The sequence below is a fragment of the Myodes glareolus genome, chromosome 9 (genome assembly GCF_982192425.1).
Source record: "Myodes glareolus chromosome 9, mMyoGla1.1, whole genome shotgun sequence".
Classification (NCBI taxonomy): domain Eukaryota; kingdom Metazoa; phylum Chordata; class Mammalia; order Rodentia; family Cricetidae; genus Myodes; species Myodes glareolus.
Window position 1 is genome coordinate 79,476,940 of NC_142034.1, and position 25,917 is coordinate 79,502,856.

Sequence of the window (25,917 nt, forward strand, 5' to 3'; positions counted from 1 at the left end):
GATAGAGAATGGATGCTATAGATGAATAGATAATTGGTGAATAATTGATTTAGGCAGACAGATGATAGATAGTTGATATATGATAGGTACAACAATAGAAGATAGATATAGATAAACATGTATATCTCTCTACTCACCTATCATCTATGTTTATGGTGATAGAAACAGATGATACACAGACACACGAGTGCTGGAAAGAATCCTGGGTTTTTACTACTCATTAAGACTTTCTCATGATGCTTCCAGGGAGGCCTATACATACAACATTGTTATATCACTATGGTTCTAGAGATCTTTACTTCTTTATTTCTTCTCCTTATTTTTATTGTGGCCCCATATGTAGGTATTTTCTTTCCGCTGGGTGTCTCTTGGATAGTGTGACCAATGACTGAAATCTTCTTACTGTCTATATTCCCCATGCTTTCCAAATGAGAAATTACATAGACCTTCTGATAATGCACCATTTCTTTGGTATTGTTGCATAAGAAGCCCTCAGACACACCTGGACATTGCCTTTTTACTCACCTCCCTGCCTTTGAAAGTCTCTTGAACCAATGCTTATGTTCACTCAGCCAGAAGCTCTGAGAGCCCAGGGAGGGATCTGGAGGCAGCGGAGCTTGCGCTAGACTGAAGTGACCCTTTCCAACGCTGCTCTTGACAAAAGGAGGCAGGACGCTCCCACTTCCCATGTCTGCTGTCTCTTCTCGCTCTATCATCAGAAGAACCATCTCCAATCATCTCCATCATCCTCTCAACTCATAAGAGACTATGAGCTGTTGGCCTTGGGACAAAGCAAAGATCAAAAGCTTGACTCACCTGAAGCTGATAGGAAAGGGAATCAAGTTTTCTTCACACTTTGGTGTTCCTCTACCTGAAACAATTTGAGGGCTTAGCGTGTTGAAAACTTCCTTCAACCCCATCCTCTTGAGTAAGTCAGGGGGTTAGGATTATAGTCACAGCTTGGATCAAGAGATGAACTTGAATTCAGACGCAGAACAGCTTGTCATGACACTGGCTCTCAGCGACGCCCCTTCTCTGTGTTCCTGAGGTTCCATTGATAGGTGTCTCCCTCCGGCTGGATGACTCTTGGATAGTGTGCTCAATGGCCAAAAGTTCTTTAACTGTCCCTACCAGCCACAAATCAAGCTCTTAATAGCCCAATAAAACCATGAGATTTGGGATTTTAAAAAGTGATTGCTTTTCCAGATGCTAATGAGACATATATATCTGAAACAACTGATAAAAAAAATCCCTGTGGAAGACAGGACCCAGCACAACACAGAGAGTGGCTAATTTACCAGGTTGTGAAGCAGTCCACAGAACAGCGTGTCAGGCTCATACATTTTCCCATGAAGCACTGGGATGCGAATAATAGAGCGAGCAAATCAGGGTACTGGAGTCCCTCTGTCTGCCAGGCTACCGCCGGCAAATGCACCAACCTGGCAGGTCAAACGCCTCCACTTTATTTCTAGAATATGCTTTGCAGTCAATAATAAATAAATCCTAAGGCGCGCAATTACATAATGATAGCCACATTCATTCACACGTCTATCAAAGAAGCCATATTTGAGTTTCAGCCTCCATCCCCTGGGCCCATGAGGTGAAGCTAGAGCGTTTGCTTGTTGTGTTTAAAATTCCTGGCAACCCTGGGCTAAGTGCGCTGGAGTGGAACTAGTCCCCATTGCTTAGTGATCCATTAGCTAATGGGCATGATCCCGTCAGTTTGCTATTTATCCCTTAAGCCATTAAGGTTCACCTGCTGTGTCTGAGGCTACACTTGACAAAAAAAAAGAGTGATCGTTGAAATAAAATAAGTATCAAACCATACATGATCTGATGGGTGTCATTTAAAACGTAACTGGCTTCATAGAAAGATGAAGGCGAGGCACCCGTTACAAACTGACACATGAGATCCCGGGCATCATATGCAAACCGTGCTCTGAGATGTACCAGCTGGTGGAGCAGAACTGCTTTGAGACCCACCTTCCAAGTCCCCCCCCCCCCCAGTGTCTGCCAGTAGTGTCTGCCTGGGACGCTTGGAAGCTGATCATAACATTTCTTAATCTACTTTTCAATGGATTCTTTATAATCTTGAAATAAAATTCCCCAGTTACTGGAAGAAAGGAGAGAGGGTGGAGCGGGTAGTGGGAGGAGCAAATATGAGCAGGGTGTGTGTATGTAAGTGCCATTGTGGAACTCATTAGTGTGTGTGTGCTAACAGCAATAACAAAGGAAACACCAGCAAGCAAGCACCGGCCCACCCAGCCTACAGAAGGCTGCTTGAAGGTCTGAGTTGTGACCTCATCTTTTACCTCTGGCTCAGATATTTTAGTCACACAGGTCTTTTTCAGATCCCTTGTACGTGATACTCATCTTCTGGCATGTTCTCTTCTCACTCAGTTCAGCTTTCTGGTTTAAGCTTGAATTCCATTCTTCAGACAATACCCTACTGCCCTTCCGTGCCAGGTTAGTCTCTAGCTCAGTAGCCTTTTGACTTCCTTTCCTTAGGAATTCTGTGCATTATCAAAGCTGTGTCTGCCTCTCTGGCTAGGTGGATGCTTCCTTAAAGGAAAAGACCAAGTCTTGGTTTGCCCACCATTGCTCCTCAGCACCCATCACAGTTCTTGCTGAATGGATGAAGAAAATCATTCAGTCTTGAGAGACTCTAAGACCCAAAATGTAGAAGAACAATTAAGGTTCAAAGTGTCCTGAGAAATAATGAGATATTTCTTGACTGTTATTCCTCATGGCTGAGGAAGAGCATCAATTTCTTCCTTAATTCCCTTCATCTCCAATAATCAAGATCTTGACCTATATGGGTAACCTTGGCAACAGTATAAATATTTAAGATGGCTATGTTGGCTAGGTGCTCAATAAGGAACTGTTTTCTGCAAGTGGGTCCTTAGATGTGGATATTCTACAACTCCTGGCCCTTTCCTCTGGAGATCTTCTACCTTTTTCTGTCGTTCAAGGGCAGAGAAAGGGTTTGACTATTTGACAGCTGAGCAACTGTCGCACCCTCTTTCTCAGCTGTGGAAATAGGGATAATTCTGACTTCATTTCTGCATCTCCAATAGCCACGGTCTCTTCTAGGCCGAGCTGGTTATGTATTTGTCAACACAACTCTCTCAAAGCATATGGGGTGGGTTCATGGATCTATGGGTATCATGATATGTCATTAGGAGATGGTTTAACTCTATGCCCATTTTGTAAAATACTAGGAATGGCTTCTCCCTAGGGATCATGCCCTGTTTCTTGACTGGTTCTTAACCCTGACCACTGTGCCAGGTATGGTTTTCAACTTCTGAGCCTTCTGTGTGTTGATAAACATACTATAATTCCTTTTTAAAAGCTCTTCTCTTTAGACACAATTATGATTTAAAATTTTTTATGACTGTGTTTATAGGAACATATATGTGCTACTGAGCATAGGCATAGGATGCCCACCTCATGGCATTCCATAGTTGCTATTGCTTCTTTTTTGCATGAAACAATGTCTCATTGACTTGAAACTCACCAGGTAGGCTATGTTCGATGCCCAGTGAACCCCAGACCAGCAATCCACCTCTCTCTGCCTTCTCATCACTGGAGTACAAGTAAGCATCATCACACCTTGCTTTTCTCTTGTGGGTTCTGGAGATCAAACTCAGTTTGCTGAACTTGTGAGACGAGGCAAGCATTGTACTAACTGGGACTACTGTACTATCATGCAAACCCTACCAATAGCCTTCTAACATGCCATTTCCAAATGGCCTCCAGTTCCGCAGTTCCGTGTTTGCTTTTCTAGACACCACAGGCAATGTGTGATAAAAGATGTCTCCTGTGCAAAATACATGCCACAGATTCTTAACAATCTATTGTGACTTCTCCATCCACCTCCACACAATTTTAAACAACAACAAAAAAAATCACACCAGGCCTGGAAAGATGGCTCATCGGTTAAGAGTGCTCTTTCCGCAGATGGCCTACACTCTGTTCTCAGTCCCTGGGCCATGGTAGCTCACAGCCATCTGTAGATCTAGTTCCAGGAAGATCTGACACCTTCCGATGGCCTTGGGCATCAAGCCTTTATGTAGTGCACATTATATTCAGGCAACATTCATGCACCTAAAACAAAACTAAGTGAATCTTTAAAATACTTCTCCACATTTTTTTCCCAACAACTGAGCCCACTTACAGTTTTCTTTGCTCATCTCAATGGTTGTTGCTTTACAAAAATTGTTCCATGGCTCAGTGGCTTATTACAACATTGAGTGTTAATTCATTTGCAGAACATGAGGTCCAAGAATCAACAAGGGCAATTGGGTGCCTGGTCTGAGAGGTGAAGAGTTCGGCTCCTCGATGGCAATGAGTCTGGATCTGCTTCACTTGTGAGTGTTTCAAGTTGAGCGAGAGCTTGCAGACGCCATCTGGGAGCTGTTTTTCACAGAGACAATTCTTCGAACGTAAGAACCAAGACAAACTTCAAGGGTATGTCTCGGGCCTCTGCTTGCCTCGTGTCGTCTACGCTCTGTGGATGATCTCAAGCGTCGTGACCAACCCTAGCACAGCCGTCTGCCACTGGGACAAAATCTCTGGGGCAAGCAACTTACAAGGAGAAAATAAAAAGTCTTCTTTTGGATCACAATTTTGAAGGTTTCAGATAAGGATTGCTTGGCCTGGTGACTATTGGCATGAGACTGAAGCAGGGCATCACAGAAGGGAGTGTGTGATAGAGAAAGGCTGTCCCTCCTCATGGCAACCAAGAAGCATAGAGAAGAGGGGAAAGTCTAGGGACAAAATGCATGCATCCTTGGAAGGCACACCTTTAATGACCTGGGACCTCCAGCCAGACCTGAGAGCTTCCTCAAACATTTGACTGCAAACGTAGAAACAGGTCAGTCTGTCCATGAGGTAAGAGTTCTCACAATTCAGTCAGTTCCTGCTTCTCATCACGGTGTAGGAATCACGCCTCCCAACAATGAGCCTTTGGGGGACATTTCCTGTCAAGCCATAGCAAGAAAACATGGTGTGTATTTAAAAACACAGTCTCTCCAGGTTCTTCCCAACCTGAAGTCTGTGCATGCTTATTTATTTCTTTTGTTTTTTATATTACTTCTCCATCCGTGACTGTCAACTCCTAAGATAACTGGCGTTTACCAGTCATTAAAATGTTTGGGTGAGTGAGCTGGTAAATAACTGGTAAGTGATTCATTTCAAGAAATTTCTCATCTGGAACACAAATTACACATCCTACCTGCCCATCTTATAAATTTATTGATCATATCTAAATTTCTTCTGAAATCACTCACTGAATTTTGCTATATTAATATTTTTCAACTAGGATACTGCTTAATAGCGTTATACTTCAAGGACCATTTGTCAAAGAACTTTGCTTCTTCTTCTCCCTTGTGCTCCTGAGTCATTTGATTCTCACCCAATTCCCCTTTCTACCCTTGACAGCAGTGACAATTCCTTGCTCTATAAATGGACAGCCTGAAGCCAGCACCCCTTGGCATGTGCCAATTCCAAAATGGTTTCTTTCACTGCCTGACTTTGATTGTCTGGTGTCCCCTCTGACCCTGAGCGATGGGGTAATGTAATAAGATAGGCAAGTGGTCTGGAGGCTTAGCGTGGAAGAGCTCTTTCCTTTTGCCTCTGATGAGCAGCAGCCACAGTTCAACATTGGAAATCTTCCTAGACGCTGTTGTGAAGATTCCACTTGTTAAGTAGGAACTGAGCCTTGGGGATGGCCCACTGGCCTCCAAGGGTGCCGTGCTTTGGGCTTTATGCAGCAGGAAGAACTTGAAAGTCTGAACTCAGGATATGTATCATCCTGGTAGATTATAATAGCAAGCAAATAGAAAATAATCTCGTGACTGTCAGCCTGAGATTTATTACTTATGTGATGGTTTGTGCACACACAAAATGGAACAACAATGTCTAAATATGGTCAGAATGGATAATTAGTGCTTGGCTTATTTACAAATCACTTATCATCCTGCACATTTTTTTTTAACATAAATGCCATTAGTTTGTTTGATGTAACAATGGTTTAAGAGTTTGGGTGATTTCCTGTTGAAGACACTTTTAGAAAATATTCGTATATGTATGTTTAATATGTGATATATATATATATATATATCATATGTACATATAGGTGTGTATGTATTTAAGGCTTCAAGTTACAATAGCAACTTGCTGTACTTATATGGGATAAGTAAGCACTTACTTTTCATCTGAAGTCACTATTGCAGCCATATCATAAGGCTGCAATGAGCATTGAACATGTGTGCTTGCATAGTTAATATGTATTAGCTCATCTATGAGTAGAAGATGGACAAACTGTCTCTAGTGTCCCTTGACTGCCAGCTTTGCCTTCTATCTTGCCATGCTTTCTTTCTTCATGTTTTCTCTCACATGTGACCAGAGGAGCTCATGCTCATGACTCCCTCTTCTTGTCTTAAAGAGCAGGTAAACCTCCCCACTCATCCAGATCCCGCACATCCTTCTCAAGGGTCTATCCCAGTGAATCGGACTGACCCTCCCTTCCGTGTATCCTCAACCTTTCAGATCTAGCACTGGTTCTACATCTAGTGCCCTGATCTAGTCTGGCCACCCTTGTCTGTGTCTCTAGACTTCTTCCAGGACCCTCCCTGCCTGATCCCTTAACCCAGAAGCTTCTCCCATGACACATTGAACCTATTGACTTAGCAAGATCTGCCCCCACACTCCAGTCTTAGACTAGGATGCTCCTCCTAAACACAACCCGTTCCCCTCTGTTCACATGACTTAATTGCACCGAAGACATCTTCAGCCTCTAAACCCAACTTGCCAACACATCCTCACTCCTGTCCCAGTCTTGTCTGTCTATATTGTATGCAGAACTACTAACTCTTCATTCCAAGATCTCATTTGCATTTAAAAATGCAAATATGGAAAAATCAAGCCTGTCCTATCCTCTAAACCTGTAGAAACGTGTGCCAGTGAGAATCATCCAGGAGAACCTCAGGACATAGAATTTAAAGAACAATCATAAATTTCATCAATGTAGTCAAAGAGTTTAAAGAAAACACAAAGAAACAGCTCAGTGAATTTAAGGAGAAAGAACTGAAGGAGAATAAGTGTGTGAGTGATGACCAGAGGCTGGAGAAACGGGTCAGTAGTTAAGAGCACTGGCTGCTCTTCCAGAGGTCCTAAGTTCAATTCCCAGCAACCACATGGTGGCTCACAACCATCCCTAATGAGATCTGGTACCCTCTTCTGGTCTGCAGTCAGAACACTGTATACATAACAGATAAAGAAATATTTTTAAAAATTAAAAAAAGAGAGATGGATGAATTTCTAGATTCAGCCAAACCACCAAAATTAAAGAAAAAGTTGGCAACCTAAAAAGACCCATAACACGTGAGGATATTGAAATAGTAATAAAAAGCCTTCCACCTAAAAGATGGTCAGGAACAAGTCAGGGCTGTCCACTCCCCAGCTTCTTCTCAATAATGTGCTGGAAGGACTAGCTGGAGCAACAAGACAAAAGAAGGAAATTAAAGGGTTACAAACAGGAAAAGGAGAAAGCAGACTCTCCTTATTTGTAGACAACATGATATTACACTTTAGTGATTCCCCCAAATCCTACCAAAAACATCTAGATGTGATAAACAAACTCAGCAATGTGCAGAGCACATGATCAACACACACAAACGAACAGCTTCTCTATTCACCAACAGCAAACCCACAGAGAAAGAGTATTTGGGCACACTCACATTCATTCTAGCCCCAAAGAAAATCAGTCACCTAGGAGTTAGACTAACCAAGGGGTGAAGGTCCTCTGCAATGAAAATTTAAACCTCTGAAGAAAGAAATAAAGACACTGGAAAATGAGGGGGGTGCCCAGTCTCATGGACTGGTAGAAATAATATTATGAAAATGATCATTTGGTCAGGCAGTGGTGTTTAATCCCAGTGCTCGGGAGGCAGAGGCAGTGAGTTTGAGGCCAACCTGGTCTACAAGAGCTAGTTCCAGGAGAGGCTCCAAAGCTACAGAGAAACCCTATCTCAAAATACAAAGAAAGAAAGAAAGAAAGAAAGAGAGAAAGAAAGACAGAAAAAAATGATCATTTTACCAAAAGCTATTTACAGATTTCATGCAGTCTCATTCAAAATTCCATTTTCATTCTTCACAGAAACAGAAGAAAACCACCCTAAAATTCATATGGAACCCAAAAGTCACCAGATAACAAGAACAATGACAAGAAAAGAGGACAATGGTAGAAGGGTCACTGATTCAGATCTTGATACAGACTTCAGAGTCATAGTAATAAAAACTATATCATACTGGAATGAAAATAGAAGTGTAGACCAACAAAATGAAATCAAAGATCCAAGTATCCATGCAGATAATATTGGCCATTTAATGTTTACCAAAGATATCAATAATATGCTGGAGGAAAGATAGCAGGGTGCTGGAGAAACTGGACACCCACGTGCAGAAGGATGAAGTTAAACCTGTATCTGTTGCCTTGCACAGAAACTAACTTCAAATGGGTGAAAAGCCTACATGTGAAGTCTGAAACACCGGAACTGCTAGAAGAAAACTTAGGCTGTGCTCTGAATGATAGAGGTATACGGAAGGACTTCCTGCACAGGACTCCGTTTGCCCAGGGATTAAGGCCAACTTCATAAAGCTAAAAAGCTTCTGCCCACCCAGAGGCAATAAATCAGGGAAAGCGAAAGCCCATGGAACAGGAGAGAATCTTTGCTAGCTACATAGCTGATGGGGGATTAATATTCAGAATATGTAAATAACTACAAAAACAAAGAGCAAGAAAGATGATGCATGCAAAAAAAATGGGCCTGGGATCTAAACATAAAGTTCTCAAAAGAAGAAAAATATGGCTAAGAAATATCTCAAAAAATGTTCATCGTCCCAAGCAATTAGGGACCTCCAAATCATAACAACTTTTAGATTTCATCTTACCCCAGTCCAAATGTCAAAGATCAAGAAAACAACTGGCAACAGTGCTGGAGGGAATGTGGGGAAAAGAGAATCCCCTGTTGCAAACTGGTGCAGTCTCTATGGTGTTAGTGTCTCTGGTGATTTTTGAACAACTTAAAAATAAATCCACATGACCCCTCATGCCACGCCTTGTCATATACCCAAAGGACTCTGCATCATGTTCCCCAGAAACTTGCTCAGTCATGTTCCCTGCTTCTCTATCCACAGTAGCTAGGGAATGGAAACCACCTAAATGCCCTATGACCAATGAATGGGTAGATGGATGGGTAACGAGAATGAGGTGCGTGTGCTCTCTGAAATGTTCAGCTGTAAATAAAAATGAAATTTGCAGGTAAATGGACGGAAAGAGAGAATATCACGTTAGGTGAGGTAACTCAGACCCAGAAAAGCAGACAGCACATGTCCTCTCCCATCTGAGGCCCCTAGCCCCAAATTATCAGATGTGAATTCCAGCAACTGCAGAAAGGAAAAAACCAAAAAGGGAGGGGCAATGGAAAGGGGATTATCAGGGTGATCTGATAGGGGAAATTAGAAAAATCCAGGGGACTCTAATCAGGGAGACAGGAAGAGAGAAGCACAGAAGAAGGGAGAAAGAGAAAGTAATAGCATGGAAATGTGAAAAAAATTGAAGTACAAATATTGTAATAAAAAATAGTTGTAATACACTAAGTCTGTGTATAAATGAACATATATAGTTTAAATAAAATTTGCCCATCTGGGCTGATAATTCTCTCTCCAAGAGCCAAAGATAACCTAACAAAAATCCAAACACCAGGTATGAGAAGCCCTCTTTTGAGTTGTTGATCAGGAGATTCTCAGAACATTATAGGTTATTGCTATTGTCCTTGCTTTCCCTCCCAAAGGTAATTCCATATATCTGAATGTACCATGCACTACAGGGCCAGAGATTCAAGAGCTGGAAATGACTTGAAAGCCTCCTCTCTGGGGACTAGCTTTCTTGGTCCCAGAAAGCACCATGCATGTTTCCAAAGGAGGGAAGTAACAATAGTCTTACCCACCTATGATACCTGTGAACCACAACAACAACCAACATGGCAAGCTAATTCTAAGTGTGCAGTAGTGGCGCACACACCCTGGTGGTAACCTACAGCTCTCTAATTGGACTTAAGATTCACTCAACATGAAGGAAGCTATGCCTAGAATAAGAAATTTGTCAACTCCCTTAGGCTGGTAAAATTATGGATCTTGGAGGAGACCCTACAACCACCACTTTACTAAGCCAGCACAGTCCCTAACTGTATTCTAAATATTTGTTTTTATGTACATGATTCTGCACCCCTCATCAAGGAAATTTCTCATTGCAACAGATGGAGACCATTACAGGAAACCACAACCAATCAGGGTGCAGAGTTGTGGAGCCCAGTCCATAATACCATTCCTACAATGAAGACTCAGGGATCATTTTGGAAGAGATGACAGAAAGCTTGTAAGAGCCAGAGGCTCATGGAGTTTTCTGTGAGATTATGTCTCTAGGAAAGTCAGAAGCTACACCCATAAAGTCTCACAAGAAATGGCTGCCTAAACATGAGCTGAGCAAATACAACAACATGCTAACAACGTACATGCTAACAACATATGTCAGGGCAAGTTCCACTCCTTTACAAAGAATTACAGGCAACTAAGGAATGATGAAAATTAGAGAAATAGTTATCCCCAGGGAAGAATACACCAGTTGGTCATCTAATACTCAATGATCAGCCCCTGAAAACATACAGATGCAATTTGTTCTTATATGTTTAGGAATGTATATGTGGAACGGCAATTAATGAAAAGAAGGGCCATGAATTTGAAAAAGAATAAGAATGCTTTTTATTCCATATATACTAACCATCATTTCCTCTCCCTCATCTCCTCCCAGATCCTCCTCTCTACTTCCCTGCCCATTCATTCCCACACCTTCTTTCTCTCACTTTAGAAAACAAACAGGGGGAAAAAATAGAATAAGAAAGAAATTAATTCTTTTGTCCACACATACACCCACAATATTTTGCTAATAAAAGGAAGAATCATTTGAAAAGTGATTTTACCAGCCTAGGGTACTTGATAGTTCAATGTAGTTGAGTTTGGTTAGTAACTATGAGGCATATGTGCTAAATTATGCTTTAATAACATGATCACGGGTTCAGAAAGAAAAAATAGCCATTAAGTTGTAGAAAGAAAAAAAATAACAGAAATAAAAACCCTAAAATTAATTAATTAATTAAAATTAAATTAATTAAAAACAGGCAAAAAAAGAACAGGTCAAGCACTATCAAAAGTGAGTATTTATAGACCCTCCCCTCTGATGTGCTGCCACAGGGTATGGCGTTTGGTTAGCGCAGTGTCTCCCCTTTTCTCTACTAAAGTGGGAAGGTTTTCTGCTGGAAGAGAAGTCACAGAAATCAAGCAATAAAATAGACTGAAGAAGGAAGAAGTTAGCAATAAAAGCCCTGAAGAACAGATGGGGGCTACTTGGAAGAAAGAAAGATGGGGAGTGAGGGGAACAATAGCAAAGAGTTAATTATTAGCATTAATTGGAATTGCAATGAACTTAGGTTCTTATAATGGTCATTGGAGGATATAAACAAGAAATTAGATGGTGACTTGATTAATTTTGACTGATAAGCTATCGGGATCTGGGCAGCCTCGGTGTCACAGATTTGCTGAGACATGTTGGGTTCCATTTGTTACAGTGTGGGTTGTGACTGCTTGGTTGATGGCAGGACCTCCCGAGGCAGTCATAGGAGAAGGAAATGAGTCATTAGGACACTACCATATTCCCACTTTTCATTATGAAGGTGTGTCCAATCTGTGACCTTGGAGCAATAGAAGAGCAAAAATGTGACCCCATGCAAAATCATGAACTTCCTTAAAGTGTGAGTATTTTTATGATGAGTGTGTATGTGTGTGTAATTCAGAGTGTGAACTGTGCAGATGACAATGTCATGTTACAACGTCAAAAAGTTAGAAATATCTATAAACATGACATAAGAAACTTCTAGTAAAGTTATAGCAATCACATAAGTAAATCCTTTCTATAAGGGCTTGGATTTTGCTTGGCTTCCATTTATTCCTTCTTGCTTTCCTGGAGCAATCCATGTTATGGATTTGGTAGGACAACTTCTTTATTGACAGTTCGCTGACATCTTTGTAGAATATGAAGTTTTGTTTTCTTTTCAGCATCATTTCTGGCATTAGATGGTTGCTTCAGAAAGCTCACTGTGATCAGGTTGGGGGTTAATTCCAGGACTCAGAACTTTTGCTCTTAATATAGAATGTAAAAATTCTACCATCAGTGGGGAAAAATGTACACTAAATAGATGAAAATTAGTCCCACTATACCTTAATTCTCCAGAGAAATGAGATAAATGCTTAATGCTTCATTTGAAAAAAAAATAAAAGAATCAAGTATTTCTAGTTCTGGAAAATGAACTTCAGTTTTGGTGCAATGTTCTAGTTCTGGAAAATGAACTTCATTTTTGGTGCAATGGAGAAGCCCCTAAAGGATAGGGTCATATTTGGAACAGGGAGAAAAGTAAAAGAAGTAAAAAGATCTAATCAGCAGTTCCTCTGCAAGGTCATAGTCTAGAAAAGCCAACCCCTTCTTAAACGAAGGTTGACTTTGTCAAGCACCTAAGCATCAGGTTGGGCATTGTAGCTCATACTTAGCATGTGTGATGTTCTGGGTTCTGTTCCCAGGCCCGGAAAATACATATAGTTGATGATAACTTTAATTCGTTCTCCCTTAACTCCCATATTACATTAATTATCCAACCATGATGGTTCTCTCATGTCTCCTTAGTTCTGTTTTCTTCCTTTTATCTCCATAGTCCAAGCTGTTCATGTCTTGCCTAGACCACTACAATGGCCTCCTGGTGCTCCTCAGTTTTGCCCTGTCCCCTCCAGCTCATTCTTGGAGCTACCTAGACAACAGCTCTAAGGTGATATGTGAGATCTGTGTGTACAATATGGAACTCTTCCCACTGTTTATTAGGATAATAAATGCGTGTTTTAACATGGACAAAACAAGAAAATGTAAATAAAGGAGAGATGACAACAATACACGATAAGAGAGAGAGAGAGAGAGAGAGAGAGAGAGAGAGAGAGAGAGAGAGAGAGATATTTTCCTGAGAGAGAGCAGAAGGTTGTGGGCAGATCGAAGGTTGAAAGCAAAATGAATTCAAATAGGTTTGAGGATTTCCCCTGCAATGGGATGGGCCATGGGAGCTGATCAGAATGTAATGTATTGTGGAACAAGCAATTGGTGGCATGGGAAAGGGTGGAGGTGGGCATTCAAGGTTGAGAATGTGAGTCGTCCAGAACATGGCATGTTGGAAAAAGTGTGCTTCTTTGAACTTTATGAAAAAATGAATTTATGTGTGATGGGTCTTCTGTGAGGTGAGAGGAGGCCATAGTTAGCTTTTTATTGTTTAGTGAACTTGTGTGTTGACCAGCAGCTGACTCCTATATGGTCAGTAGACTTTCACAAACACATGATCCCACGTTCCCAAGTTCCCACAGCTGGTACTTTCAATACTTGGTTTTTCTCACAGTCCAGTCTCAAGGTATTGGTCATAGCGGTCTGTTACACACTTTCTCGCAACACTTAAAGAATCCCTCTTTGTCCTACAAAGCAGCACATAAACACCCCCTTTGTGCACCATTCTTGGCTCTCCAGGGATGATCACGCCATGAGGAATGTTTAAATGCCACCTTCTGCCACTTGGACTTTTCTCCAGAAGCCCCAAACTGGCACTTTAAAGGAATAAGAATATAGATCTTTATTTGCCTAAGACTGTGAGTTTTAAAATATATGTATTCTTTTTGTTTTTGTGTATATGAATATCATATGCACATATGGATGGGTACCCCTTGTGTGCAGTGCCAGAGGAAGCCAGAAGAGGGGATTGGATCCTGTGTTACCTACAGTTTTGATCCATCATGTGGGTGCTGGGAACTGAACCTCAGTCCTCTACAAGAGCAGTCCATGCTCCTATGTGCTGAGCCATCTCAACAGTGACTAACGCTGTGGTTTTGAATCATTGATTTTAGATTGGATCCCAACATTCATAAAATGAAAAGCCATTTCCCTCACCCCTGTCCAAAAAAAAACCTAACAATACATCTCAAATTCATAAATTGAACAATGAATGTCAAGAACCCACACTCTTGCTATGGGCATAATTTTCTGGAGCGAAGTGGGCCGGGTGTTCACATCAGATGAAGGATGTGCTTGCTGGCATCCCTAACCAACCACTTTTTGCCTGTCTACTTAGCCCCAAGGAGACGCCTCATCTTTTCTCCAGCATTGCCCTTGTGAATACACAGGGGCTGTGAGTCTGTGAGCTCGGCGTAGGCTATGCATGCAGGAACTTCAGCTGATTGGCCCATTAGCATCGAGCACACTAAACCCAGGGTAGATGTCCAGAATATGCCGTGAATTTGACTTGCTATGCCCCACAAGGTCACTGTGAGCATCTGGGTACCCGCCTCGCACAGACTTTCGGCTCTTCGGTGCACCTTGTCTTCCTGATACTTAGTCTTTACACTCACCCTCATCCCCTCTGCCTGAGATTCTCTCTCTTTCGCCCTCAGCTCAACTTCTACTTTCTCTGGAAGCCTTTTCGAGAAAGTTCTTCGATTGTGTCAGATCTCACAATGATATGCCTTCGAAACATTCTTGACTTGCTCTTCATTACCACCATTAGGGATTGTGTGTGTGTATGTATAAGGGTACTTTCTGCCAGGTTTTCCTATTGCGCTGCAAGCTCCAAAGGCAGAAACAACGCCAGGGTCCTGACTAATGGAAACGCCACCCCTCATCTGATGTCATCATAGGCATGGCAAAGGCTTGCGGCTTAAAGGAACAAACGAATGAATGAGTGAATGAATGAATGCCTGAATAAATGGATGAAAGCCGCCAAGAGGTAGGTAGGCCTTAACAAATGCTAATCCAGGAATTCAGAGCATCGTTTTTTTACTCTGTGGAGCTCTGGTGCATGCCTGCCTCTTCTTGTATAAGCCTTGTAGACCAGGGTGACTTGGAAGCGATTTCTCCTGTCTGACATTGTGTGCAGCCAGAAGCCATCCTGAACCTTTTGTTCAGTTTTTGTCTTCTGCACTGGATACAGAATGTCAAAAACAGATGGTGAGTGGTCAGGCTGATCAGGCAGTATTCTCGGTTGAAGACAGGCTGGGAGTTTCTCTATGTCCTGACTCACACTGGATAGTCTTTCAGGGCCTCCTTACCTTGGGCTATATTTCAGAGCAGGGCAGCAGCAGTGTCTGCCACAAATGAATGTGCTGTTGCTTAAGGGACACCCTATTAGCTCTGGCCTTGGAGTTTCTGTTGGCCGAGGCATTTTGTAAGCGTCATTAACCTTATCCTGTCCAGCCACTGCAAAATTAGTAAAGATGTATAAAGTACAATGAAAGACTATGATCCAGATAGGACTTAGCGTGGCACAGTTCTGTGTGTGAGTCCCATGCGTGTGTCCCATGCATATGTGTACCTTCTGGGTGCCTGTGAAGTTTGCACACTGACTGCATGCCTGTATAGTTTGATTCCAGACAGATGTGGTTTTGTCCACCAGGGGGAAAAAAACCTTATTATCCACACAAAGTGTATATATATATATATGTTCTCTACTCACACATGCCTCATCAGCAAGCCAGGGCACAGAATTAATTGGCCAGAAGGCTCACTGGGATTAATTAGCAGTTGCATAGGAAGAGTTCAGCTTAGACTTCCAGTGCGGAGGGTGGTGTTCTAGAATGACCAGTTCCTGGAAGTCCAATTCAGCTCCTGTCATGGGGGATCGCTCACCATTCACTGATAACAGGGCTGGGGTCCCTTGGCTCCTCAGTGGGTCAGCACGTTGCACCTGCACACCTGGCTCCTGCCAGCAGAGGGCAGCAATACGCTGTGTGTGCTCAATTTGCATTCCAAATTAGCAAATCCCCGAAGACCTCCAAAGAAAGGAAGTGGGTGTCCCCAGCCTAGGCTAATTCTCTCTGGGTGTCAACACTGGCCTGAAGAATAGCAAACCCAGGCTTTCTGCAGCTCACCCAGCTTTGGTTCCTCTACCACAGAAATGAATACACCACTAGGAACTGCCATCACAGACAGGAAGTAACTTTAATTAAATATTGTGAAAGTTGAAAAGTTTTTACAGCTTGAGTTTTTTTTTTTTTTGCAAAAAAAGAAAAATAAGAGGAACGAAAACGAAAATTATAACAATCTCTACAGTAGTTAAGTGCTCTAACAATTGAACTGTACAGTGTGTGTCTATTGAAAAATTTTCGATAAGAAGGTGAAAGGTTAGTAGATTGACAGATGAGTTCATGAAGCTGCATCCTACATTTGTGAGGCCGGGCATGGCATATGCACATCCAGTCATCCAGAGGCAGGGCTCTTCCCCCAAAACTGAAATCTGAATTGAATTCTCTACTCCATCTTCTTAAAGCCATATTCTGTATTTAGGGGGCTGTGTCTTAAAGGAACTTAAAAACAAGATTTTGTGTAGAAGAAAATGGTTCCTGTAACCAGAACGCTTCTCCATCATCTAATCAAACGTAAACAACAGAACACAAATGATACACATTTTCTCTTTAAAGGCTCTTTGGGCTTTCCAGTGAAGTTCTCACCATGACACATGGCTAACAGATTGGTGGCGTCTTTTGTCAGGGTCTGAGCCGGACATATCGCCGGCTCGCTGCTTGTTCCTTTGCAGACTGGTGTCTGGCTCGCCAGACAAAATATGGCTTTAGACCTTAGACATCTTCAGGCCAGCGCTTACCACACGAATTCAGACAACCTTTCTGAGTACGGAGAAGCAATGCTAAACCTTGCTTATATTTTTTTTCCAGTTTCTTTTTATTATTATTATTATCAGTCGTCATTATTATTTCTCACCATGAAAAATCAGCTTTCCTCCCTCCCCTCCCTTACCAACCTCCCCAACTCCCCTCCCCTGCCCTCCCCAACCCATAAAAATCCGCACTCTTGACAGTCTAGTGAAAACCATTGAAATCCACACGGGGCATGCACGGTTGCAGCATCCTTGTTAATGGTCGCTTGCTCTACTAGAAAAAGTAACATTGTCATTGTCTGAAAGTAACAAAACAGTTCTTTTGTGCTTTTCAATTTCTTTGTTTTTTTTTCTTCTTTTTCTTTTTTTTTTCTTAAATGTTAGTGATGACTGACAGTTGGGGTGCACAGTACAATGTACAGGTGAAGTGAATATGATCTGCATTGTTAAGGCATCCAATCTGCTGGTTTATATTTATGTGAGAGACAGAGAATATACAAGCAGACTTAAGAAAGAAAGTATGTTCATTGATCTCTATGAAGTTTCTCCCCCAAATTTAATGCACAAAGTGCGTCACTCCAAAGGGAGAGATTCCATGCATATTAATAGAGTAAAACAGCATTTTTGTATGCTTCCAAAGCAAAGGATACATCATTTTTAAATCTACAGAACTAAATGCTACAAGAATAATATGCTACTATTTTTTGCCATATATTGGAAAAAACTTCTTAACTTACAAATAATACAAAAATAGACAATGGCTTCTGGGTGGAAATAAAAAAAAATTGAAGCATGGTTTGAAACAATACTAAAAATACCTATAAATGAATTGTTTAAAAATCACATTGAAACAGCCAATACAATCATAGGTGACCAAACTATACGCACTGTTCACAAAGCAAATCCACACACACGAAAATAATAAACTGGGAGTTGGGGGGTGGGGGGAGGGAAAAAGCAATGTACAAATTCCAAAGATAAATACATTATTTATATGGATATTTTACAAAATCCCCATTGAAACAGACAAACAAAAAGCGTTTGAGTTAACTTCGCAAGTACGTGCTAGCTAAAGGTAGTGCGCTTTTTATTCCTTTGCAAAATATGCAGTAAAATTGTTTCTTTTTCGTGAGCTCGAAAACCATCTTCAGACATGAAAATGTATAAATAAAACAACTTTGGCAAAAAAAAATCACAAAAAAATCTACATTATTTATAACTACATACAGAAACCGAAGGGCAAAGAAAAGTCAGCCAGGCCCGTGCCCCACCCCCCACCCCCCACCCCCGCCCACATTTCCCAGAGCCTCCCTGGCTGCCTCTTTGCTAAGGATTCTTTCTTTTAAGAACACTTCCCAGTTGAAAGCAAAAATTCCCACAGAAAGCTGAGTTCAAGGCCTCCCCTTTCTCTTCCTCTTTCCCAGTTTCCTTTCACTCTGAACCCCAAAAGCACTTTACCTGTTGATTGAATTTGTAACTTTACAACAACCACGCCAGGGTCTCTCTGGTCCAGGCCCCTGTATGATTCCCGAACCCGAACAGCCTGCCTTTGTCAGTTTGCTTTGTCTGCGTTTTCTTTTTTCTTTTCTTTCTTTTTTTTTTTCTTTTTTTTTTTCTTTTCCTTTTTTTTTTTTGAGCCTGGATATAGAGTTAGCATTTAGGATTCTAGCAGGAGGAAGCTCGAATCTCTTGATGGCAGCGTGTGAGTGAGATTTCAGCTTGGTAACCTGGAGGGCGTGTGTGGAATTCTGTGCCTGGACCCTGTTCCATGAAGTCTTAAAGGAGTCTCTCACTCAGTGTACGGGCCACTCTGCTCTGAGGCCACTGGCTTCGGAAGAACTTGACATAAGAATGAGATCGGGTTAAAAGATGCAGGGAGTTTTTTTGTTTTGTTTTGTTTTGCGTTACTTTTTTTTTTCTTTTTTTCTTTTTTAGCAATCTGTCTAGAGGCACTGAATTTTCTGAGTACAAGGGGAAAATGTGATCATGTATGTCGCTTGGTAACTTTCCAGGCTGCATTTATTTACACAGTTACTTAAGACAACCATACGAAAGAGAAAGAAGCTTGCAGAACTGCTAAGGGATGGCGTGTTAAGTTAGATACTGAGAATGCACTGTCCGAGCTAACTACCATTGATATGCTTTAAGGCGCAAAAGCCGACCCTTAGTTTTCTAAAAAATCTAACTGGCATTCCTATTCTGTCCCATACAAGCTTTTTTAAATTTTTTTTTTTACCTTTTTTCTTTTTTTTTTCCTTCTAGCTTTTTTTTTGTAAATATCACCACTTCATTCTCCCCTTAAACAGCTTTAAAAACATCATAAATTAGAACATGGAGTCTTAGTCATCGTGGCCCTTGGGTGTAGCTTTACGGTTTATAAAAGACAAATGATTGCAGAGTTAAGCTTTAACAAAAAAAAGAAAAGAAAAAAGAAAAAGAAACTGTGGTTTTGCTTTTATCAATACAGAATAAATATATCCCCCAGATACTTGGGGGTACAAGTTTAACCAACACCCTGCTGTGGCAGATCCCCTTTCCAATTTCAGCATTTTGCAAGGTCGGTGATTTTGTTTAAAAATCTGCAGTTATTGTGTGATTCCTCTTAAAAAGGCCTGAGTTAAAAGTTCCACTCTGGGACTCATAGCAGATTACTTTCGTAGCAGAATCCAACCTCTTCATTAACAAAATTCTTCAAGGCAATTCTTTCACATGGGAGGAACAATCATGCCAGATATCGCTATGAAAAGAAAAGACAGACGTCAGTGGCTTTGCACTCAAACATTCTGCCAAGGACGAGGGCAACAACCAAAACAACCCACACATGACAATGTTGACTGACTATTACCCGGATGTCCTCGCATCTTCCCAGGAGTGCATTTTGTCATAAAAGATACATAAGCCTTACTGGAAAATGATATCAGCCTGCACATGTCACTCTCACAGACGAGAGTATCCTAAACATTCCCCCCAAATCTGACTTCAATTTTAAGACAGAACTGGAAAGTTGCATAGCTCAAATACCATTGGGAAAGTTGCAGCTTCGGAGTCTGCAAAATAGTGAGAATTTTCAGTTTGTCACTCTGCCTTCCCTCCCGTCACGTCCCAAATATGAAATACAGAAATGGCCCGCTGGAACTGCCAACCGTTTCTCCAGGCTCTCCTTATGGTCTGTATTAGCATGAAAATTAAGCAACAGAGTCACCATCTGAGGGCCTTCCCTTCAGCCCGCACTGGCAAAGGGGTTGCCAGCCCCAGCAGGCATTGTTCACTGGGAGAATGAAGCCCGGAGGGAACATGGAGTTGGAGGAGAGAACATATTTGCCTGAAACTGTAGACTGTCTTCTCTACTATGATTTCTCTCGGGATTTCTGGAATGACCATACTGATCATAAGTCCCGGAAAAAGTGTAGCCTGCGAAAGGAAGACCTGTTTCTGGTCAACCCGAATTCTTCCAGAGGGTCTGGAGTGAGAAGCAGCAAGTGGTGTTTAGAAAACACTGCCTCTCACCTACCGACTTCTGAGTGGGCTCCCCTGGGATGGTTGTCTTCCTGACCCTCAGCCTCCTTGGCCAGAACATACAGTCAACTACAGCACTCAGGAGTTACTGGAGATTTGGATATAATTAGATACAGAAGAAGTGTGGAGCCTGGCTCTAACTTCAGGCAGGGTCTAACCTGAGGGCAGGTTAGATCTGACCATGAACCGACCAGAGCTTTTCTCATGGTACAATTTCACAGACAATTCTCTGGTCTGTATTTTCCCATATAGCAAGTAGACACCATTGCACAGGGCACACTTAACATAAAAGATGTGAGAAACAGTGGATCACTGTAGGACAAGTAAGACAGTGTGGCAACTTGGAAATATACCAAGACAAGAGAGATGCTTCCATTAAAACCAAAGACATAGCCTCTTTGGCTCCCAATGACAACACAAAGTAAAAGCCTTCCCTTCTTCTTATTGACAAGTCTAAACTGAAGTGAATGTTCTTGTTAGCCATGATTAGTGCAGGACAAAGTGGCCCTCTTTCTCTTCCTTTATCTAAACCATCATGTCTGGAAAAAACGTCCCTTAAAAAATAAAGGAACCCCACTAACACAGATGGACAGAGGGAGGCCAGACCATGTGTCCCCCCCATTACTTTTGCTTCCCTACCCCAACCCCTGACATTTTCGATTCAATTAAAAGAAAAAAACCCAAAAGTATTTCGCCAAACACTTTTTCCGTTAATTTTTAAACCCATCTGTATTCGCAAGGAAATTCAATCCACATGTTTCTGATTCATTTACACGTAAATCATCCAAGCGTTGTTTTGCAAGAGCCTTTTGCAGTCCAGAAGCTCCCGGAGTCCTTTCCTGAGCCCCCATAAGCCTTTCTTTCTTAGAAACAGGAAGTCATTTTCTGCCAAATGCAGCCTGACTTAAGCCCCCCACCCCACCCAGAAGATTTGGGATCAGTTGGAAAAGCAGCCTCCTTAAGAGCTGGGTGAGCCCTAGATTTCACTTTGGAGCTTAGCATTTAAAACCCAGCCTTGAGGGTTTCAGATGCTGCAGCCCTAAGAGCAAGGATAGCTGAGGGAGGGGTCCCCTCAGTGTGACATTGCCTCAAGCGTCTTTGCATCCAGGCTCCAGGTGGGGCCTCTACCCTTATTTTAGGTGGCAGGAACATAAAGCCTGTGGCCAGTGAAGCTAGTCTTTCTTCTATTTTACAGAAGTTCATACTGTGTGCCGGGTGTGGAAGAGCAGGCAGGCTCTGTCCTGGGACAACCCAAACAGTGTCAGTGTGGTCTAAAGTGAATCAGATGGTTGACAAACCTCCTGATCTTTTATCCCAAGAACTCAGTAGACACTTATCATTGGGGTCCTGAAAATATAATTTGGGATTTTGTTGTTGTTGTTAATTGAGTATAGCCTGAAGAAAGAAAGAAGGAAGGAAGGAAGGAAGGAAGGAAGGAAGGAAGGAAGGAAGGAAGGAAGGAAGGAAGGAAGGAAGGAAAGAAGGAAACCCAAACAGTGTTTTGTTACTTAAATAATTTGTAGATTGATTAGATTAAGCTTCTTCACGGTGCTTCATTAAAAGTTCCCCTCCAAGATCACCGGTATGCTGGTACACTTCTCGTAAAGTAAGACTATGTAAGACTATGTAAACCCCATAGTCTTGAGAGACCAGCTGGCCTTCTGCAAAGGGGCTGTGCTGTCCTGGGATGCTAGCCCAAGCAGGCTTCTGAATTCTTTGAAGAGAATTGAGAATGATAGACTCTTTCAAACATGCTCTCCTGGCTTATATATGTTTGCAGATAGCTGGTTTTAAGATCAGATATGCTCTAGGGGCCCTACGGGATGGGCATGGCTTGTACCCATGCTGCCACCTCTTCTAGGCCAGCTCACAGAATATAAGTCTAACACAAACTCTCTCACCCCTCATACAAAGCCCACAAGTGCTTACGAGTTTTTATAAAGGGGTATAGCACCGTTCATTTTCCCATGACCTTTTATACACCGAATGCTAGCTGTCTATGACTTGAGTCTGGGCACCACAGAAGAGGCCCTCCCATAAAGAAACCCCATTGTGTGACTACATGACAATCCTGGGTCGAAGAGCTGCTTTTCTAGCTGCCCTGCAGTCTAGAAATTAACGATGTGGGTGAGAGGGATGGGATCGGAGGCTTGGAATGTACCAGAAATGCTGATGGTATGCTTGACTTGCTCAAGTAGAGCCTGGGCAGATTCCCATGAGACTCCACATTTCCAACATTGTGTGCCAAGACATCATCACCAGACCGCGGTGGCTCGGCCACAGTCCCCAGTGCTGGGTGATCATGTTTTCTGAGGGTAACCCCCAAGGCCATTGTATTAAAAGGGGATGTAGTTCACCTTGAAGGTTTCCCATTTTGATAAGAACTAAGACAAAGATGGAGCTCTCCATGGCACTGGGGAAGGTTAAGTGAGGAAGGAGAAGAAATCTTTCCCTGAACTCTCCCAAGTATAAGAATCATGAGCTCATCAGGTGTGGGGTGAGGCAAGATCTTCCACACATTGAATATGTCCATAGAGGAAAAAAAAAAAAAAACAGTTTTGTAAGAGTTGGTATTGAGGTGCATGGTACTTAGGGCCAAAAGGCGGCTGACTGTCAACAAGGTATAAGGGGAGGGGTTTGCTATGACTACTACTTCTACAACATGCCCTTGATCTGGTTTGAGTCAGTGGACGTTCTGATGGCATGCGACTGCTCGCTCCTGACTCTGAAGTCCTTGCATAGGACTTGGGCTCTGAAGGGAAACAATTTTAGAAGGAGAAAGGACATTAGTTTCCATAGAAAAGGACTGAGCAAAGCCGGTGACTCAAGCCTTCGGCCTATAAAGACAGACTTCCTTGGGCGTCTAGGGTCAAGAGTTATCAGTGACTTCATCTCAGTAATAGTAGGTGGAACCTATTCTATAATTTATTGGTCAATCCAGATGGCAGCAGCAGTTTCCAGAGCTTTTGACATGGTATTCACTGGCCTTAGTTACACGGGGAATAACTCTGCGGGCAAAATGCATGGAACAGGCCAAACAGACGGTTGGCTCTGCACATGTCCATGGACTTGGCGCCTGCGCAGCAGCAATGTGAGGAGGGACGTATCGATAAGCAAAATGAGTTGAACACAGAAAGACAGGACACAGAGAAGCTACAGAGTTGATCTCACACAAGCAGAGACTCAGATGGTGGTTGCCAGAGTTGGAAAGTAGGCCAGGGGGCAAAAGGATGATTCATGGGTACAGAGGACAGGTGAATAGGACAGGTAATTTCTAATGGCACAGGAGCCTAACTGACAGCAATCAACCAAATATTTCAAAATAGCTAGTACAGAGAGTTCCCTTGCCTTACAAATATCCCGTGTAAAAGATACACTAACATATTGCATATGGACACACACACATATACATGAATGCCACATATAGCTCATAAGTATGTAAAACTAATTACATATTTATTATTATATATTAATTTGTATTAATATGTATTTGTATTAATATGTATTAATTTGTAAAACAAATTAATGATGGATGAAGGAGGGCCCAGCTTATTGTGGTTGGTGCCACCTCAGGGCTGGTGGTCCTGGGTTCTATAAGAAATCAGGCTGAACTAGCCATGGGGAGCAAGCCAGTAAACAACACTCTTCCATGGCTTCTGCATCACCTCCCGCCTCCAGGTTCCTGCCCTGTTTGAGTTTCTGTCCTGACTTCCTTCAATGATATGGGAGTATGAGCCAAATGACCCCTTTCCCCCAACTTGCTTTGACCATGGTGTTTTAGCACAGCAACAGTGACCCCAACTAAGACACTAGCCAAAGTGGAGACTGTCAGTTTAGGGTTGGAGAGATGGCTGAGTTGTTAAAAGCCAGACTCACAACCAAAAATACAAGAGTGGCAACTTTACTCTCCCTTATGTATCATTGTCACTTCAATCTGCATGAAATCATAGTTGCTCTAGCTGGGGGTATAATGAGGTAAGGCATTTATTTTTAGCTGATAGAGTAAAGCTGGCATGGATATTAGGGTCAGGATATTTCTAGCTTGTCTACCTGGCCTGAGATGTAGCTCCAGAGTAAGACACTTCCCTCTTTTCTTTAAGAAGATGAACAGTAAGTAAGTAAGTGCACGGCCCATTAACGGCAAGTTACTCTAGGCACTAACTAACTTCGTTATGCCAAGCAGTTTTCTTCCAGGTTCTGAGGAATGTTCTACAAAGTTCTGCCAGAGGGGGAGCGGCACAGTGATATATGGCTGCTTAGGCTCTGGAGTTGGACCATTTAGGTTCAACCTAAACTCCACCAGGTCATCACTATGTGTTTTTGTGTGAGCTAAGCTTGAATGGACCTGTTGGGGGGGGTACTGAATTCTGAAGGTCTTGGGAGAACCAGCATGTGCTTACCTAAACAAAATGTAGCCAGAACATAACATGCGTCTATATGTTAAGTGGGGCATACACATCCACGTGAGAAATGGAGCTGGGCAATCCCAGGCATGTCACTGCCCTTCTGGTCATTCTCTGACCTCCACAATTACCCTCTGAGTGACATGCTGGCCACTGAAGTGAGGCTCTGTGGTGAGCTGTGCAGGGCAGGTAGTAAGGACAGAATCCTGGTGGCTTTCATTGACCTCTGCCTCCACTGTCTGCCTGCTGTCTGTGACCAGTACCGCCCTCCCTAAACTCCATCACCTGGTATTGTAGTGACCTCATGGCCTCTATGCCTCATCAGTACATTGCGGAGATTAAACAGATAAAGCCTGTTCCCCCGCTTAAGAGGGCAGCTGCCCTACTGTTGGGTGCTCAGTAATTGGTGGTTGATTATTTCATTGATCTGATTTCCCTGCAAGCTGTCTTAGGAATCTGGGATGCATCCTTGGCAAGTGTTGGGCTCTGAAAAGGAGACGAAGACTGTCGCCTGAGTTTGAAGCCAGTGACGGCCATACACCAGCTGGGAGGAGTCAACGTCTCACCTTGAGGTCTATCATCTGTAAGGTAGGGGCTGTGAGCACTTGTGCCGTCATCCTGCTGTGGGGGACACACAAGGTCACAGAGACCAACACCACTTAACGAGCCAAGCCCAGAGGAAGACGTGAGAGAAAGAGACACGTTTTAAGGCTGGATCCCTGCCTCCCCATCACGCTGTGAACAGAAAGGTCAGCTCAAGGCCTGATGGTTCTTCCACTCCCCATACTGTGTAGGGGAAGGAGAGTGAATGATTTTAACGTGAACCAGAATATCCCAGCGGTTCTCAAGAGGCCCCTGACGTTTGCTATACGTCAGGTGAGTGCCTTCACCTGGGACTCTGAATTGGCTGCAGCTGTCACCTCCTGTCACCTCCCTACACAGCTTCATCCTGACGTAAGCACCAAGAAGAGAAGGCTGAGTGACCTACTTGAGGAGAAAGCCCTTCCCAGGGAAGACAGCCATGGGAAACAGGATAGGATCTCCACAGCTCTGGTCTGCCGATAGCAATGCCAGAGAGTGAGCGGGGAGAAAGGAGAAGTGTTGACATTAGCAAATGGTTACAGTGTTCCCAAGCAAGTCCCAAGCCTGAGCAGAGCTCCTGAAACAGAAAGAGGATGTCTCAGACATTGCCA

The 25,917-nt window shown here is 42.6% G+C and overlaps 1 protein-coding gene across 8 annotated transcripts in view; it reads right to left on the reverse strand.

Annotated features, from left to right (window-relative positions):
- Positions 1 to 16,113: 16,113 nt before the first annotated feature.
- Positions 16,114 to 25,917, reverse strand: part of Ebf1 (EBF transcription factor 1) — a 389,901-nt gene continuing 380,097 nt past the window's right edge. For all 8 annotated transcript variants that reach the window (XM_048435960.3, XM_048435959.3, XM_048435958.3 and 5 more), the window contains one exon: positions 16,114 to 19,542. In XM_048435960.3, coding sequence (XP_048291917.1) covers positions 19,511 to 19,542 — 32 coding nt within the window. In that variant the 3' untranslated portion in view covers positions 16,114 to 19,510. The remainder of the gene's footprint in view (positions 19,543 to 25,917) is intronic.